Source organism: Panulirus ornatus, chromosome 32, assembly GCF_036320965.1.
Source record: "Panulirus ornatus isolate Po-2019 chromosome 32, ASM3632096v1, whole genome shotgun sequence".
Classification (NCBI taxonomy): domain Eukaryota; kingdom Metazoa; phylum Arthropoda; class Malacostraca; order Decapoda; family Palinuridae; genus Panulirus; species Panulirus ornatus.
In genome coordinates this window covers 24760455-24776249 of record NC_092255.1, presented here as the reverse complement: position 1 = coordinate 24776249, position 15795 = coordinate 24760455, and the positions used below count along the sequence as shown (strand labels likewise).

Here is a 15795-nt window from a genome sequence, read left to right as displayed (position 1 = left end):
TCTCTGCCTTTATTCATTCCCATCGCCACCTCGCCAAACACGAAATAAAAACCACCTCCCCCTTCATGTGTGTGAAGTAGCGCTAGGAAAAGACAACAAAGTCCACATTCATTCACACTCAGTCTCTAGCTGTTATGTGTAATGCACCGAAAACCACAGCTCCCTTTCCACATCCAGGCCCCAAAAAACTTTCCATGGTTCAACCAAGACGCTTCACATGCCCTGGTTCAATCCACTGACAGCACGTCAACCCCGGTACACCACATCATTCCAATTCACTCAATTCCTTGCACACCTTTCACCCTCCTGTATGTTCAGGCCCCGATTGCCCAAATTCTTTTTCACTCCATCCTTCCACCTCCAACTTGGTCTCCCACTACTCCTCGTTCCCTCCACCTCTAACACATATATTCTCTTTGTTAATTTTTCCTCACTCATTCTCTCCATGTGAACTTACTATTTCATTCTTTTTGCCTTCATCCCTATCTATCAACTTTTTACCCATCATATAAAAATAATCCTTACATTTATGATAATTAATTTACCTTCCATATTTTGGGTACTTATCAATCACATTATATTCACAAACAATAACTTTATATCTCATCCCATATATCTTCAATCTGTATATCACAAATAGCTAAAGAAAACAAGTCTTACAAAATTCATGCTCAAAGGAACAATCCAAAAATGATTTCTATTTCATATACAGTGGTATTTCTTTTGTTACCCTTTAACCTTTAATGAAGTTAAGATAATGTCAAGAATAGATAGCACCTGGATTCCAAACAATGGCAACACAATTAATGCTAGGGCTATGAAACAAGCAATATAATGCTAGATAAAAAGATTAAAATTTGTTCTCTGTACAGAAGCTATGACCCTAAGGAGACTCTACAGAAGCCTTTGTGAAATACTTGTGAGAGCTTACATCATCATGGAAACACTTTCCAAAGAAGAAAGAGTTCCAAATAACCAGAAACAACTAGCTACAGCTTTCGGGAAGAAACATTTCTCAGCATTATGGATAATACTTCTCTACACAGCATCACTGAACACAGGAATAACTGCCTGTTAATGTCATAAAGGTCATCAAAAGACATTTAATCAAATGCATATGATTAGTATGTAAGTTATCATAATTTGGAAATAGATGAAATCATTAATTTTTTTTGCAGACCCCCTTTTTAAACAATGTATTCTATGAGCAGTTCCATAATGATGACAGGAATAGCTGGTCATATCAAGGATAGAAAACAGTTAATATCCTTTCAATACATACGTTACCAACTCCAATACTGGATAATAGCAAAAATAATTCTAGCCAGCCAATTCAACTAACCTTCACATAATCTTATGCAACCTTTCCACCATCCTACAATTAATCCCAATTTTCTACTTTCCAATCCTAAAATTTGACAGTTTGTTCTCATCTTAATGTGTGTTTATCCCATAATGCAAATTGGTTCCTGATCTAATAATATTCAAAAGAGATTTCTTATCAATGCAAGTTTAAGGTGAAGCAAAAACAGCACACATATCATCATACAATCATCACACAAAAGAAAAATACTTACCTGAGTATCATTTTTAATCTAAAAATTTCAAGATTCTTGGCAGTCTCCTCCTGACTTGGCACTCGAGATACCAGGCACTTGATGGCTTTGATAATGGCAGAAAGTGCATCATTTTTGGCTTCATTTTTGGCCTCTTTCTTTAATTCCTCATCTGTAAGATTTTCTAGAAAGGCTGGAACTACCTCCTGTTGAAAGGTAAATCAATGCTGATTTGTAAAGACTCAAAAAATAGTAAATGAAACTAGAAAACAACTGTAACTCTAACACACAGATTCAGATATAAAAGGCATAGTTCGGGAACTAACAAGTTATCTTAAAACTTGCCTCACCAAAATACTATAGGTTCACTATCAATACCTCTTATGTAATTGATCCTAAGTAACAATGCCTACTCATTTAATAAACCCAAATGACCTTTATGTCGTTATATAACCTACTCTGTAATTCTGTGAGCTTTATGCTTTTGTACACTATACTGATCCCAAGCAACAATGCCTGCTCATTCAATAAGCCCAAATGACCTTTATGTCATAACCCCTTCTGTGAGCTTTATGCTTTTGTACAATCACTGAATCACTGTATACTTTGGCTTTCTATATAATCTTCTCTTTCCATCTTATATATCTGTAGGTGCACTAAACACAAAATACTTTGAGCTTTCCATATTCCCTTTACCAAAGGAAGATAATCATGTCCAATTAGAATGTTTGAGATTCATAGACTTCTGGTTCACACACATCATTCCCTTAACAATTCTTTCTTGGCATTCTCTCAATAGCTATCCTATTTTTGCATTCAAAACATAATGCATAGTAAATTTCTTATTCTGCTTTACTGACTCATTTTCGATAAATAACTTCACTTTCTTTTTCAACAGGCATTGCAAAACAATACTGTACTTTTTAATAAAAATAATAAGCCTAACTTTTTCAAGTAGAGTAAAAAATGTACTTTTCTGTAAATTCTATCTACCTATTATCATCATCCCACCCTGAACTTCATGGGGGTGTAACAGGGACTAACTGAGATATATCCAGAGGAGCTAAGAATGGAGTGATGATGATTTTTAGATAAAAATAACAGAAATTCAGAAACTTTTTCAGTTGAATTGGGTAGAAATCTAAGATTTCTAAATTCCCTTTATGCATCTAGCAACATATTACCCTTCTCCAATTATCTACTTTTAATTCAATATGCTCAATTTCTATTCGTGTGTGTGTGGGTGTGTGTGTGAGAAAGAGAGAGCCTTTCACACACTTGGAAAGTTTAATGGCAATATACTTTCAAATTTCACCCTAACTTATATGACATGTATACTTACTACAATAGGCATGAAATATTTTTCTATAGTAGGTACAGTGAGCATCTCAAAGCAGAGGCCAAACGGGCGTAGGAGTGCACAGATAACTGGAACAGAAAGGTTCTTGCCCGACTGGAATCTTTCTAGGAGGATTTGGAAGCCACCAAGCTTGCCAAAAAGGTTTATAAGGTCGACCAACCAACCTCTTGGATTTCTAGGGTCTGGTGGTCGGGCAAACAGCTCATAGTCTGGGATCTGTGAGCCCTGTGGAACTGTTTCTGAGGATCGTGTTCCATTAAACGTATGGAACCTGAAGCAACAAAAAAGAAATTGTAAGCATTATACTGTAAGCTACTTTCACTGAACAAACAGCTCTATAATTTTCACGTATGGCTTTTCTGCCAACGGAGTGCACATGAAAAATATAAAAGAACATTATATTCAACACCCAAAAAAGAAAAGGATGAAGTCATGAATGGAGGAATTAATGTGAACTAGCACTGTTGGCATACACACTTATGGTCCTAATATACTCCTGCAGCAGCATATTACACAGTGAAGCCATATCTTCTTGGCCTTACATCCAAACAAATTTTCATTAACATCCTAAAGCCAAAGAATTATGCAACACCAATATATTGCACATCAGTTAGAGTGGATGTGGGCAAATGGAGCAGCCATTCATCTGCTCCTGAAGTTACCTTGCATCATTTTTACCCTGCAAAGGAATTTGTCTGCTGGAAGTGCTTTGTCTCTATCATGAAAGGCAAAGTCTTTACTCAATGACATTATTACTGCCAGTGATATATAACTTTATTCTCTGTGAAGAGAGGGTTGGTAAACATTACAAACATATATAAACTAATAAGTGATGCGATACATCTAGTCACCACTTTGGGGATGCGTGCCTGAAACACAACTCAAAAGAATCACTATCAGGGGCTATTGCTATACAAGAGTCCCTAGTATTCATATGTTGGGCAGCACTGACAGGTTGGCATCACCTTTCACTTAATGCTTTGCAGTAACAGCAAAACCAAAGGTATTTACAAACATTTCACACTTTTGCAATCTGGGAGTACTCCACAAACTGATACAACAGAAATAGGGGATTTTCTTTTTCAGCTATCTCTCCAACAGTCCAGATGCTATGAGGATTTTCTCCTTTCTACAGTGAAACAGTTAATACTGTGTGCATTTTGGTAGACCATGTGGTCTATAATCCATGATAATATCCAGCACCCCTCAACCCTAACCTTACCAGATAAATGGAAATGGCAAGTATTAATCAACAGGAAATTCTGGGTAAAGTTAATAGAAAATCTGAATTGTAACTATGGCAAACTTGATAATTTAATAATTTGTTAATCATTTTGGGATTTCCTTTCTTGTCCAGATAAATGAACATAATTTAGCCAAAGTCAAATTCAATAATCTAAAACAGCTTCTACAGCCTCTTAGTGAACATTCACAGAGGCCTCTACACTTAACTTTAAATCTAATTTACTTTTCAAAGATGATAAGTTAACTTTCTTTCTTTTTCTTTCACAGTATTCGCCATTTCCAGTGTAAGTGAGGTAGCGTTTGGAACACAGGACTGGGCCTTTGAGGGAATATCCTCACCTGGCCCCCTTCTCTGTTCCTTCTTTTGGAAAATTAAAAAAACAAAAACAAAAACAAAAAAAACAAGAGGGGAGGATTTCCAGCCCCCCGCTCCCTTCCCTTTTAGTCGCCTTCTACGACACGCAGAGAATACGTGGGAAGTATTCTTTCTCCCCTATCATTTACAAAAATACCATCAGCATTAGTGAAAGCCAATTACCTATAGTATTCATAATGTATAGGGTAGGCTATTCTTTGAAGTTACTTTTCTCACTATCACTCTGACAGATGCATACAACTCTATTCATCCCACAAAATCTTTAGTTAGGCATCTAAATTTCTTACTCACTTGGAATTAGGGCTAAGCACCATTGCAAGAAGATCAAGAAGAGGGAACCAGTCCTGATGCAGTTTTACTACAACCAATTCTATTAACTTCTCACAGTTCTTGAGGATACATCTCTGCAAATTAAAATGCAACACTGTGAAATGTCAATTTAACTGGATATCCCATTCTAACTTCTCTTTCTACAATTCATCCATCTTGACTTTATCAAATACATTTACTTTCTAATTATATTGAACTACTTTCTACACTTCATTTGTGCTCTAACTACTTCCCTGATTCCAAAATAAACTACTTCATAACTTTTCGACAATGGCAGAGAAGGTAGGGATAAACATCCAGTGATTTACTCTTGTAAACATAATAATCAAATGCAGACAGATTTTTATAATCCCAAATATGGATAGATAGCAATGAAATGTTTAAATCTTCTTAAAGAAAAATATATTTCAATTATAATTACTGGAAAGGTGATAAAATCAAAAAGTATGCAGATTACAGCTATAACATGACAAGGTCCTTAAAAAGACAGCCAAAACAAGATGATATATGTCCTCACTCAGATCTCACAGATCCTTAAGAAGCATCCTTAATGTAGTAGCAATTACATGATATTTACACACATTGTAGAGGCACTGAGTTTTCAGACAGAGCATAGTTATCATACTTAAACACATTAGTCTACGTAACAAAAAACTTTTGATAAAAATAGTACAATTAAAAGTGACAACATTTACTAAAGGTATTTCTATAAATAAAATGTTTAAACAAAACCATACTTTCAACAAAAATATATTAATCATACTGATATTCATACTATACAACAGAATCATGTCTCCAACATTTTGATACCATGGTTGTAATGAGCCACCACCTTCTAAAAATCATGCGTTGTACAAATAAGAAATATTGGAAATGCATATTGGCAGTAAGTTTTTTGAACTTGGATAACCTCCATAAACATTGCTTAAATACTTCAAGCATACTTCTTAAATTATCACACTAATATATTTGAAACTTATGAATTTTGAGTACTTACATGAATTTCAAATTTCCAACTATTTACAGCTTCATCAGTGAGGATTTTGGTAAAAGAAATTGTTAGCCCTTCCCTAAAGAATCTTTGACACGCTTCACTCCTTGTATCTACACCTGTAAAGAAAAGAAGATCTTTGATGAGGTTATTCATAATAAAATTTCATACTGATCCATAATGATATCTCTTATTTTTAGTAGTGTACCAACCTCTGGGTAAGATAAGTTAGCTTTGCCAAAGGCCTCTTGTCACAAGGAAATGCTATGGTAAACATACAATATATCCTCGGTCTTGTCCTCATTAACATCTGTCAATACCATCAAACAAGGTCAAGGTGAATCATGCATATTCTTCCAGCACTAATGTCACAACTAATCTTTACAAATTCCACTCTCAAAGAACCAAGATCAAGATATCTTCATTCAAGCCTAACTACAGCAATTTACATACCTATATATGGTGGTAAAGAACTGTGAGAAATGTGAGGACAAAGAAATTGTTTGTGTGTGCTGGATTAAATTGGAATATGCATGCTAGACCACAGTATGACTAAAATATGACTCAATGAAACAAGAGACTCAAAACAGCAAAAATAATCAAAAATATGAAAATTACTCTCATACCTAGACCTGGAGATGGAAGGATTGAGATCATGTGATTTTGAGCGCTCAGGGCCAGAGCATGCAGAAGAGTAAAAGGCACAGATGGGTTAAGAGTGAATTAGAACAATGTGGAATACAGAGAGCAACATGCTGTCAATAGACTGGACCAAGGCATGTGAAGAAGCAATGAGACACCATGGAAAGGTCTGTGAGCCTGGCTGTGGATAGCGGGCTGTGGTCATGGTGCATTACACATAACAGCCAGAGCATGTATGTGGTCCAGTGAGGCCTTTTCTTCGGCTGTTCCATGTGCTAACTAGCTAATGTGCAAAGTAGCGAACAAGTATGAATGAACAATGTTCTACACATAGTGTCTATCCAGCACATGCATACACAGGATGTGTAAGGGATAACTATGAACATCGGTGCTGTTAATATACAACACTCTAAGGAACTACAGCGACCCAGAGCTGACATACATGAAGAAAATGAAGGAACAGTTAGGACGGTGAGGAAAACATTCACACACTCCCCTAACAAAGATGGTATATTATTAATAGTGGCAGACTTCAACTACACAGAAACAGACAGATAACTTGAAAGATCAAGGAGATATAAGTTCCCTGAAAGCAGACAAGAAAACTTCCTGCAACATTAAATTACAAAGCATAAATGATGGAGGAGTGACAACACATTGTAGCCAGCAAGCATTAGAAATATTAAGAACAGAAGAAATGAGTACTTCACGGTAAGGAAGGAAGAGATTTTGAAAAAAGCAATGTGGAAAAAGCAATAAATCATCCAAGACTTTCCCATAAATTAATCATGAGCAAACTATCAGTTAAAGAACAACTAACCAAAAAACTAAATTCAGAAAGATTTCTTGAGGACAAAGAGATATGGGATGATGTAAATGATAAATTCAGAATTCTTTTTGATGGATGAAAATACTACACCTGCATTAGAAAGGTGGTAGGGGGAAGAATTTCTTGAAAAGTATGGAGATTAGCAGAAATTAAATAATAAGACTACTAAATTACTTGATCCTTACTAGACACACAGACAAGAAGTCTCACCATATGTGCTTAAGGAATGCACCGAGAAACTTGTCAGGCCTCTCAAAATACCATTTTTCTTTTATATTTGGCAGATAAATGTTTTTTGATCTACATACTCGAATTCATTTTCATGTATATTTGGCTGTTGTGCAAGTGTATAACTTATATTTGCAAGTTCATGTTCAGTCATTTCTTTCCTAGAATAATCACTTCTTTCTCATTCATTTACAGCTTTAATGCTGATTCAAATGTCTCCTTCACTCTTGACTGACATTTGGTTTACCATATTCCTTATTATTTTTTGAAAACCAAAACCTTCTTTATCTAATAAGTTTCAAGGTAACTCTCAAGCCTTATCATTCTTAGGAAAACAAATCTAAGCTAGAGAGACATTAGGAATCAGACTACTTTATATAACCCTCCATTCCTGCTGTCTACCTTTTCATTTAATTCCACACAAAACTTACCATCACAAACCTAAAATGAAATGAAATATGAGCATCAACTAACCACGTGTGCAGAGATCAATGGAGGCTTCTAACAAAAGTTCCAGCTCACATTTTGGTAGGACCGGGACAACCCATCTTTGTCTGTGGATCATTTCATCTAGTCGGGCCAAGGCAGCCAAGGGGAAGTCTGGTTCCCCCCCAGCCAAATCCTCACCTTCACCCTCACCCAACACTTCTCCATCACCTCCCTGTTGGATATGATCAATTAATAATGAAACAATCATTGAAATATACAATGCAGGGATATTTTTACTGCAGCTGTGTATCCATATCATTTATTACTAAATACATGTCAAAGTATCCATAACCTTAAATAAAAAAGTTTGTATAATTCTTGATCTTATAAATGCATGAATCTAAAAGTAAATCCTAGAAAATCAGCACAATTAAGGATGTTTGATGGTATTTCTGAAAAGAAACAGTATACTTGGGATCTAACACAGGGTGAGCATTCCTGAAAAGTGCTCCTTAAGTGTAGCTACTTTTCCCAAGATTTTTCAGGGTATGAAAAGGGGATCATCTTTGTCGTTGTCACCATCACTCGACATTTTGTGGGGGTGACAAATCATACAAATATGAGAAGGCTAAACTTGCTATGCATGTGAAAGTCTTCTCATTGGCTGGATATGGTTGTTATCAGCTGGGGATTGTCAACAAAGCTTATGCTGCCATCTACTGATAAAAAACAAGACTTGGCACACATTCAAACAATTTCAGGCTCAGGAAAATGAGAACAAAAGCAACCAGAGTTCAATTGGGATGATTTTTTTCTATATATAAAATCCCAAAAAACAATTCTACAGTACTCAGGATAAAGAACCAAGTGGTTATACTGACATTAATGCACTTCAAAAATGTATCTGCTTACAAATAAAATTCCTAAGTTCCAATAGTCTTGGTAAGTTTCAAGAAAGGTTGTCAGCTGGGAAAGTGTAATAATTCACCAATGCACTCACTGCAGTGTGTTTGCTAATCTATTACACCCATTTCCCAGACATTAATATGAAAACAGAAAAAATATCTGAATTAACTAAGACAGTAAAAGCAAGAAAACAACCTTGATCAAAATTACTAAATTGCTTGCATAACATTGAAACCAAGCAAAAATATTTCAAAGGCATTAAAAAGGCAGTGTTGGGTCATGAGTAATTATTTTTCATATGGCAGTCACCTGAGAAATACCCTAACATTACCTGTGGTGGAGTGTTAGGTGGTCCCTCCTGTGGGTCCTGATTGGCTATCATTGCGATGGTCATAGCGCTGTCGTGTGGCACCGGTGCGGGCCTCTCCCTCACCCAGCGGCACGACCAGATGCCACAGCCCTAACCATACATCCACTCTGGTCTGTTGACATCAAAGGAAAACTTACTCACACTACAAGACTGAAAGTATATTCAAAAGAGTGGGGGAGGGAGTGGTAGAGGATGACATACAGATGAAACATGTAACAGACAATGGGTGACAGTATTGTTGATTTGTTAGTTAAGATTTTCAATGAATATATGTCACATGGTGCGATGCCTGAGGACAGGGAAAAAGCCAATATGGTGCCACTGTGTAAAATCAAGGAGGAAAAAAGTGAATCTTTGAAACATAGACATACAAGTCTGTTGAGTGCACCTGAAAAGATGTATACAAATGGTGACTATGAGAGTAGCAGCATGCACAAAGCATCAGGCTAAGGAGAAAAAAAGTGGCTTCAAGAGTGAGAGAGAATGTGTAGATCAGGTGTTTGAGGAATATGTGTGAGAAATACTCAAAGCAACACGCAAATTTGTATCAGGTGTTTATGGATTTGCAGAAAGCATATGGTAAAGTTCACTGTGATATTTTGTTTGTGGAAGGTGTAAAAAATATCTGGTGTAGGTGCTTGTAGCAGTGAAGAAAGTAAGGCAAGAATGTGAGTAAGAGGAGAATGATTAGTTCCAGAAGGTCACTTAGTAGCAAGAGTAAGTGATGCCACCACGGATGTTTAATTCGTATTGATAGGATGGTGAGATAAGTGAATGTAAGGATCTTGAAGAGAGGAGCAGGTTAGCAGCTTGTTTGGGGTAAAAATGGGTTGGGGGATGGGAGGTGAGTAAGCTACTGTTTACTGATGACACTGCGTAGTGGGAGGTTCCAAAGAGAACCTGTAGGAGTCAGTATTTATGTTTGCCAATGTGTGTGTGAGAGGAGAAAGTTGAACTCCACCCCCCCCCCCCCAAAAAAAAAAGACAACGGGAAAGATAATAATGAAGAGTTTTCCCTAAAAAGATTAGGATATATCCAGCCTAACAATTTTCTGTTTGGCTCCAACAATGGTTGTAATGGTGTAACCTTTGAATCAAACTAAGAAATTATCAGTTCAGCCTTGCCACTTTGTTCTTTGTTTGAGGTGAAATAAAATAATAGGAACACATTAATTACAATTAGACTGGTGCTACAAGATCTGAAGCACATTTTTATATTGTTCTATAATAATGAAGTGATTGTGGGATAAGCAAAGAAGAATGGGGCAAATGTATGTTAACTGATGTAATAGAGGTGAAAGACGGAATATCAACAGAAACTAAAAACTCATCTATACTCCCCTTACAAATTAAGATTTATCTTAATTTGGTATAGGTTAGTGGCAATAACTGATTACCTTCAGAATAAGGGTGGTGAAGCATAACTGACATGATTTTTACCTTAAAGAGATAAACAAGGTAATGGTAATGAGGGTTATGGATATAAAGGAAAATGTGAAGTTGATATAAGCAAAACAATTGTGGAAATCAACAGAGCCCATTAAACCTCACCAAACATCTTACAGCAACTGAAATAAAACAATCATAATTTCTAGTGTAACAAATAGTATATATCAATGGCACTATAACTGCAGCCATGTGAATACCTATCTAGGATGCTTACTTATGCATTTACAATTGATTGCAGGCTGTTTAACCAACTTGCTGCTTGCAAGAAATGGCCAATGATGGGATTTCAACAATAAACCACAACATTCACACATCTTTTTAAAACTTTGAAATTAAAGTAAATTTCCAACTGTTTCAAGAAGTCTGGTAAAGTTTTCATGGGATTTCAGAGAATCCATACATGTTTCACCTATTTCTACATCATTAAACCACAAACTTGCCTGGTATGCAAAATATAGACCATTATCACTATCTAAATATATTCCATAAAGATTAAACTATCACTTCCATGTAGTTCTTAGCAGCACACATTATGTAGTATATTTCTATCATAAATCTCGACTGCCAGGGAAAGTTACACGAGGTCTTAATAGATCCTGTTCCCTTCAATGAGTGTTACATCTAATTTATATTATCCCCACATTTTCTCTTACCTAGACAGCATTACATACCTATGCTCACTGGACACAAAATACTATAAATTCTTAAAACACCAATCTAAATAACTTCTATTTTGCTTAAGGAATATGTGAATACCAATTTTGTCCAATTTCATTCTGAAAAGGTGAGGTGGGCTAAACCACTCTTAGTATTTTAACTATTTGCTTTTGTGAATTATAAAAAAAAAAATTAAATATTTCCATTTTTCAAAGATATTTCTTACTTTTTTAATAAAGACTTGTAATTACGGTAATATATTCATCAAAGAAAGTGCTGTTTTTCCTCTGTAAAAGCAGTTATGGTTTTGGTAAACAGATTTAGTCCACAAGAGAAAATTATTCTAATCACAGTAAAAGTAGGAGAAAGGCTTCTAGGAATCAAGAGAACCTATGAGAACCTCAACTAATTTCCCCTACCAGCTAAAAGTTACATTGTTTGTAGTGTTACATGAAAAAAATGTGACTACAGTCTTATGTTTCTATCCTGGTGCTGGGAAGTTTTGTCATTGCAAGTTCACTTAGAGTAGATCACTTTTGCCCAAAGGGAAAAACGTTTGTTAAATTACCATACAGTAAAGGATGAAACAATTCTAGAAATCAACAAAAAGTATGAATGCCTTGCTGAAGTTACACTAGTGACAAACAATTACCTAATTTCCAATGTTGTTTGTGACATAACGGTAATTCATTTCAATTTAGTTGCAGGGAAGTCTGGTTGCTTAGTCTGAGGGTATTCATACATAAACCAGATGTAGAGGACATTCTTACCATGGGGTGGGAAAAAGTACTTGACTGATGTTGACTATAAGAGAGAGAAATAAGGTAAATCCTGGCTGCTAATGGAAGTTATGTTTTCATTGTTTCAGCTACTTTAATCCTTTCTATCTCACAACAGACTTCAATTGGGTTCCTGAAATGCTTCTGATCTCTACCCAAAAGCAAATGTTAATATTTTTCCTAATGAGCTTTGCCTTCATGAGGTTTACTTTTAGTGTTGAGCAACCTCAGCATATTTACAAAGAAATTCCATATCTAATGCCTTATTCTATGCTATATACATCCAATACTTCAATGATATAGGTAATTTACCGATATTGTGGGATTTTATGAATATGTAGTGACTCATACATGTAGAGAGACAACATCAAACAGAAAAAGCAGCCAAAATCTTAAGAAAGTTCAGGAGGTGGATATCAAGAATCAAAGGTGAAAATGGCATGTGTCAACATTCATAGATGATAGACATATGAAGAACTGAAGACCAAATATTTTTCTATTACTTGGACTAAGGTGGAATTAGCCCTCAAGCTGGACAAAAGCTCATTTTAATGTTAGTCCAATGGAGCACCAAAAGTACTGTTTCTTAACAGCACAATTTCCCTTGAGTTGATATCATAGCACTCCACACTTATGAACCTGACATTTCTCACTTAATAAAACTGATCCACATCATTCTCCTCATACAAAGTTGCCATTTCTTGCAACAAAGCAATTCACCCAGTATGTATCTTAAACAAAAAGTGGCTCAATTTAATTACCAGCCTCTATTCCACTAGCAGTAATCACTTTTAAGAATGTTTGCACTGGCACGGTTAGGTTCTTTGGCTTGTATGGTGTTTCTACAGTAGTACAACAGAATACTTCAGGTGGAGAGGGAATTCCATCCTGATAAACCTATCATTCTTGAAAAAAATTGATGTCGGTGAAAATGAGTTATGCTAATGACTCCACAGATAAGATTTTCACCAACGTAGTTATACTAATGACTCTTAGATATGACTTTGCCTAAATAATGACTCCTTAGATATGATTTTCCCCAATGTCAATTTTCAAATTACAAAGCCCATATGCATAGCCATTAAGAAAAATTGGTTATTTATCAATTTAGTTCAACACTGCTATTTGCTTTCAGTACTTAGTGATGTTCTGTAACGCGAGTGCTGTGTTCAGAGAATACAGCACGTTGCGAAAATGATCCGTAAAATTATAGAACACACTATTATTGTGACAGTAAAGAGATATCAGGGAAATTCAGGGGTGAAGTACAAGTAGAAAACAAACTTGCATAGCATCTATAGAACCTATAAATAACTTTGCTGTCAAAATTATAGTAGAAATGAAGAAATATTGCATTCATCTACTACTGGGGACTGCATGGGCATTCACTGACGTTTAACTGCATGGTACTCTACCATGGGTGAGATGTATATTTCAACTAGAATACAAGACATAATAAATAGTCAATGAAGTCAGGTAGGGCTTCAGAGGCTGCAGTGATTTCATATGAGTGTTATTACCTACTTTCACTTTCAATAACCCATTTACTATAACATCAAAATACTCTTACTCCTTTGTTTACTAGCTTTCAATAAATTATGCCATAATGCTAAAAAATCATGCTCTATAACTGTATATTGGAATCTCAACACATTACAATACTACTACTTAAAAAAAATTACTCTTCATAACTATTAGTGATGTAAAGTTAATCATGTAATTTAACAATATATATAATATATATATATATATATATATATATATATATATATATATATATATATATATATATATATATGATCAAATCCACTGTCTTTAATGGTCTGAAAAAAAAAACTAGGCAAAATCAACACAAAAAGTGTCTCTGAAAATGGATGCATAAACAAGCCAGCAATACTCAGATCATGTCACAACTATCATTTTCAGAATATGAATAAACCGTTTTTAAAAGGTATGGAAACTTTCCTGAGAAAATTCCCATATTCAAGATTCCATGCATGGTTGTTGTCCCTAGAAATTGTCACCCATCCCAAAATGTAAACAAACACTACCTTAAGCAAACTGCATGAATTTACTGTTTAAAATACACAATACATTATCATGACAAATAAGATAACACAAACACATAATTTAAAGTTAGATAAATTGTTCCCCTAACATTTTCCTCACATCAACACTTATACCTGCTTTTACTATTGAAATATATACTAATAATCAGTCCTTAAAATACAGTGAAATAAACAAATTGTCTGATAAGCCTTGAAATTGCAGAAATAAACTCTTATGACTAAACAGCAACAACAAACTGATGTCATGTGATGATGTAATACATACTCTGAGTCAACTACAAATATAGCTAAATTCAACATAAAAGTGTCAATTACTATAGACGTATAACATATGAGAACCTTTCCTAAACACTGACTTACAGTAGTAAAACCAATGGTAAATTTTGGTACTTATACCACACTTAACCTCGTAACTATACACTGGACATCCCGACTACCAAACTTCAATAAGCTTCCTTTATGAAAGTACTCAGTAACCCCACTGTTAACAGATCATAGGAGTAATGCAACGCATTATGGATCCATCATAAATTACATAAGGACGAGTATTATGCACAGAAATAATGAAAATATCCATACATCCTCTACAGCCTCTACAAAGAACAACTTCACAACATCACATACTCCTACGATCCTGTTGTCATGTTTACTCTTAGAACTGAAGGAAAGCTCAAGTTAAAGGCCTAATGGATACTTAAGAATAAAGTACATATTCAAGAAATCCTGACAGATGTTACAAACGCAATTAAACAAACAGGACAGCTGACAGAAGGAGGGGTCTGAAATGATCAAAATGGCGACTAGATATGCGCTCACTTTTAGACGGTTTGCTGCTCTTCTGGACACCCTATGTCCACTAAAGTATCATTTTCCTGATCTTGAATCATTTGGGTGTCAAGAAACTCAGAGCCCTGTTACTTACGTTTTTAACAGACCAATCTAGGAAAGTGAATTTTAGGTGTCGGTATCTTCATTCACTAGTGCAGAATCACAGACTATGAACACTCTGAGACCAGGATGTTCCCAGCCAATAGATGGCACCTTCACTGAGACAGAAGAGCGTCGCCTGCCTTACCCGCGCTTCGATTTTCACTTTTGTCGGATCCAAATCCTCATCAAGGAATTGAATACTTATTTTCAAACGACTTTTAATACCGATTGTTGTCATGATTCTGGTCTTGACAAAGTGGCAAAGAATTCCTTGTCATTGTAATTATTGCAAATAATTGGAGTCTAGCCAATGAAATTAATGATTAAAACGAAATTTGTGGGAATACTGAAAATACGCTTACAAATACAGGTTCCCCTTTCAATGCGTGAGATGAAATACCGTTGTCGCGATTTTCGTATTAACATATGATTTTATTAAAAAGTAATCAAAAGTTTATTACATACTCTGTCCTTGTTTAAGATGAACTTCATCCAAGACGTCCATTTGTACAAGATACATAAGTATACCTTTACAGTTGGAGGTTTAAAGAAAGACACTTTACTGCGTAGGGTTCGACATACGTGTTGTTCATTATCATTAGCATTTGAACAACAAGCACTTTAAGTTTGACATTTAAATTTTCCACAG

At 35.3% G+C, this 15795-nt stretch overlaps 1 protein-coding gene across 1 annotated transcript in view; it reads right to left on the bottom strand.

Moving 5' to 3' along the window:
- LOC139759273 (ubiquitin carboxyl-terminal hydrolase 9X-like) overlaps positions 1-15278 on the bottom strand; it is a 144189-nt gene extending 128911 nt beyond the window's left edge. The window contains exons 1-7 of the mRNA XM_071681418.1: positions 15139-15278; positions 9224-9374; positions 8032-8218; positions 5865-5977; positions 4829-4941; positions 2899-3187; positions 1578-1762 (exon numbers count right to left, since the gene is read on the bottom strand). Coding sequence (XP_071537519.1) covers positions 1578-1762; positions 2899-3187; positions 4829-4941; positions 5865-5977; positions 8032-8218; positions 9224-9286 — 950 coding nt within the window. The 5' untranslated portion in view covers positions 9287-9374; positions 15139-15278. The remainder of the gene's footprint in view (positions 1-1577; positions 1763-2898; positions 3188-4828; positions 4942-5864; positions 5978-8031; positions 8219-9223; positions 9375-15138) is intronic.
- Between the last annotated feature and the right edge of the window lie 517 nt (positions 15279-15795).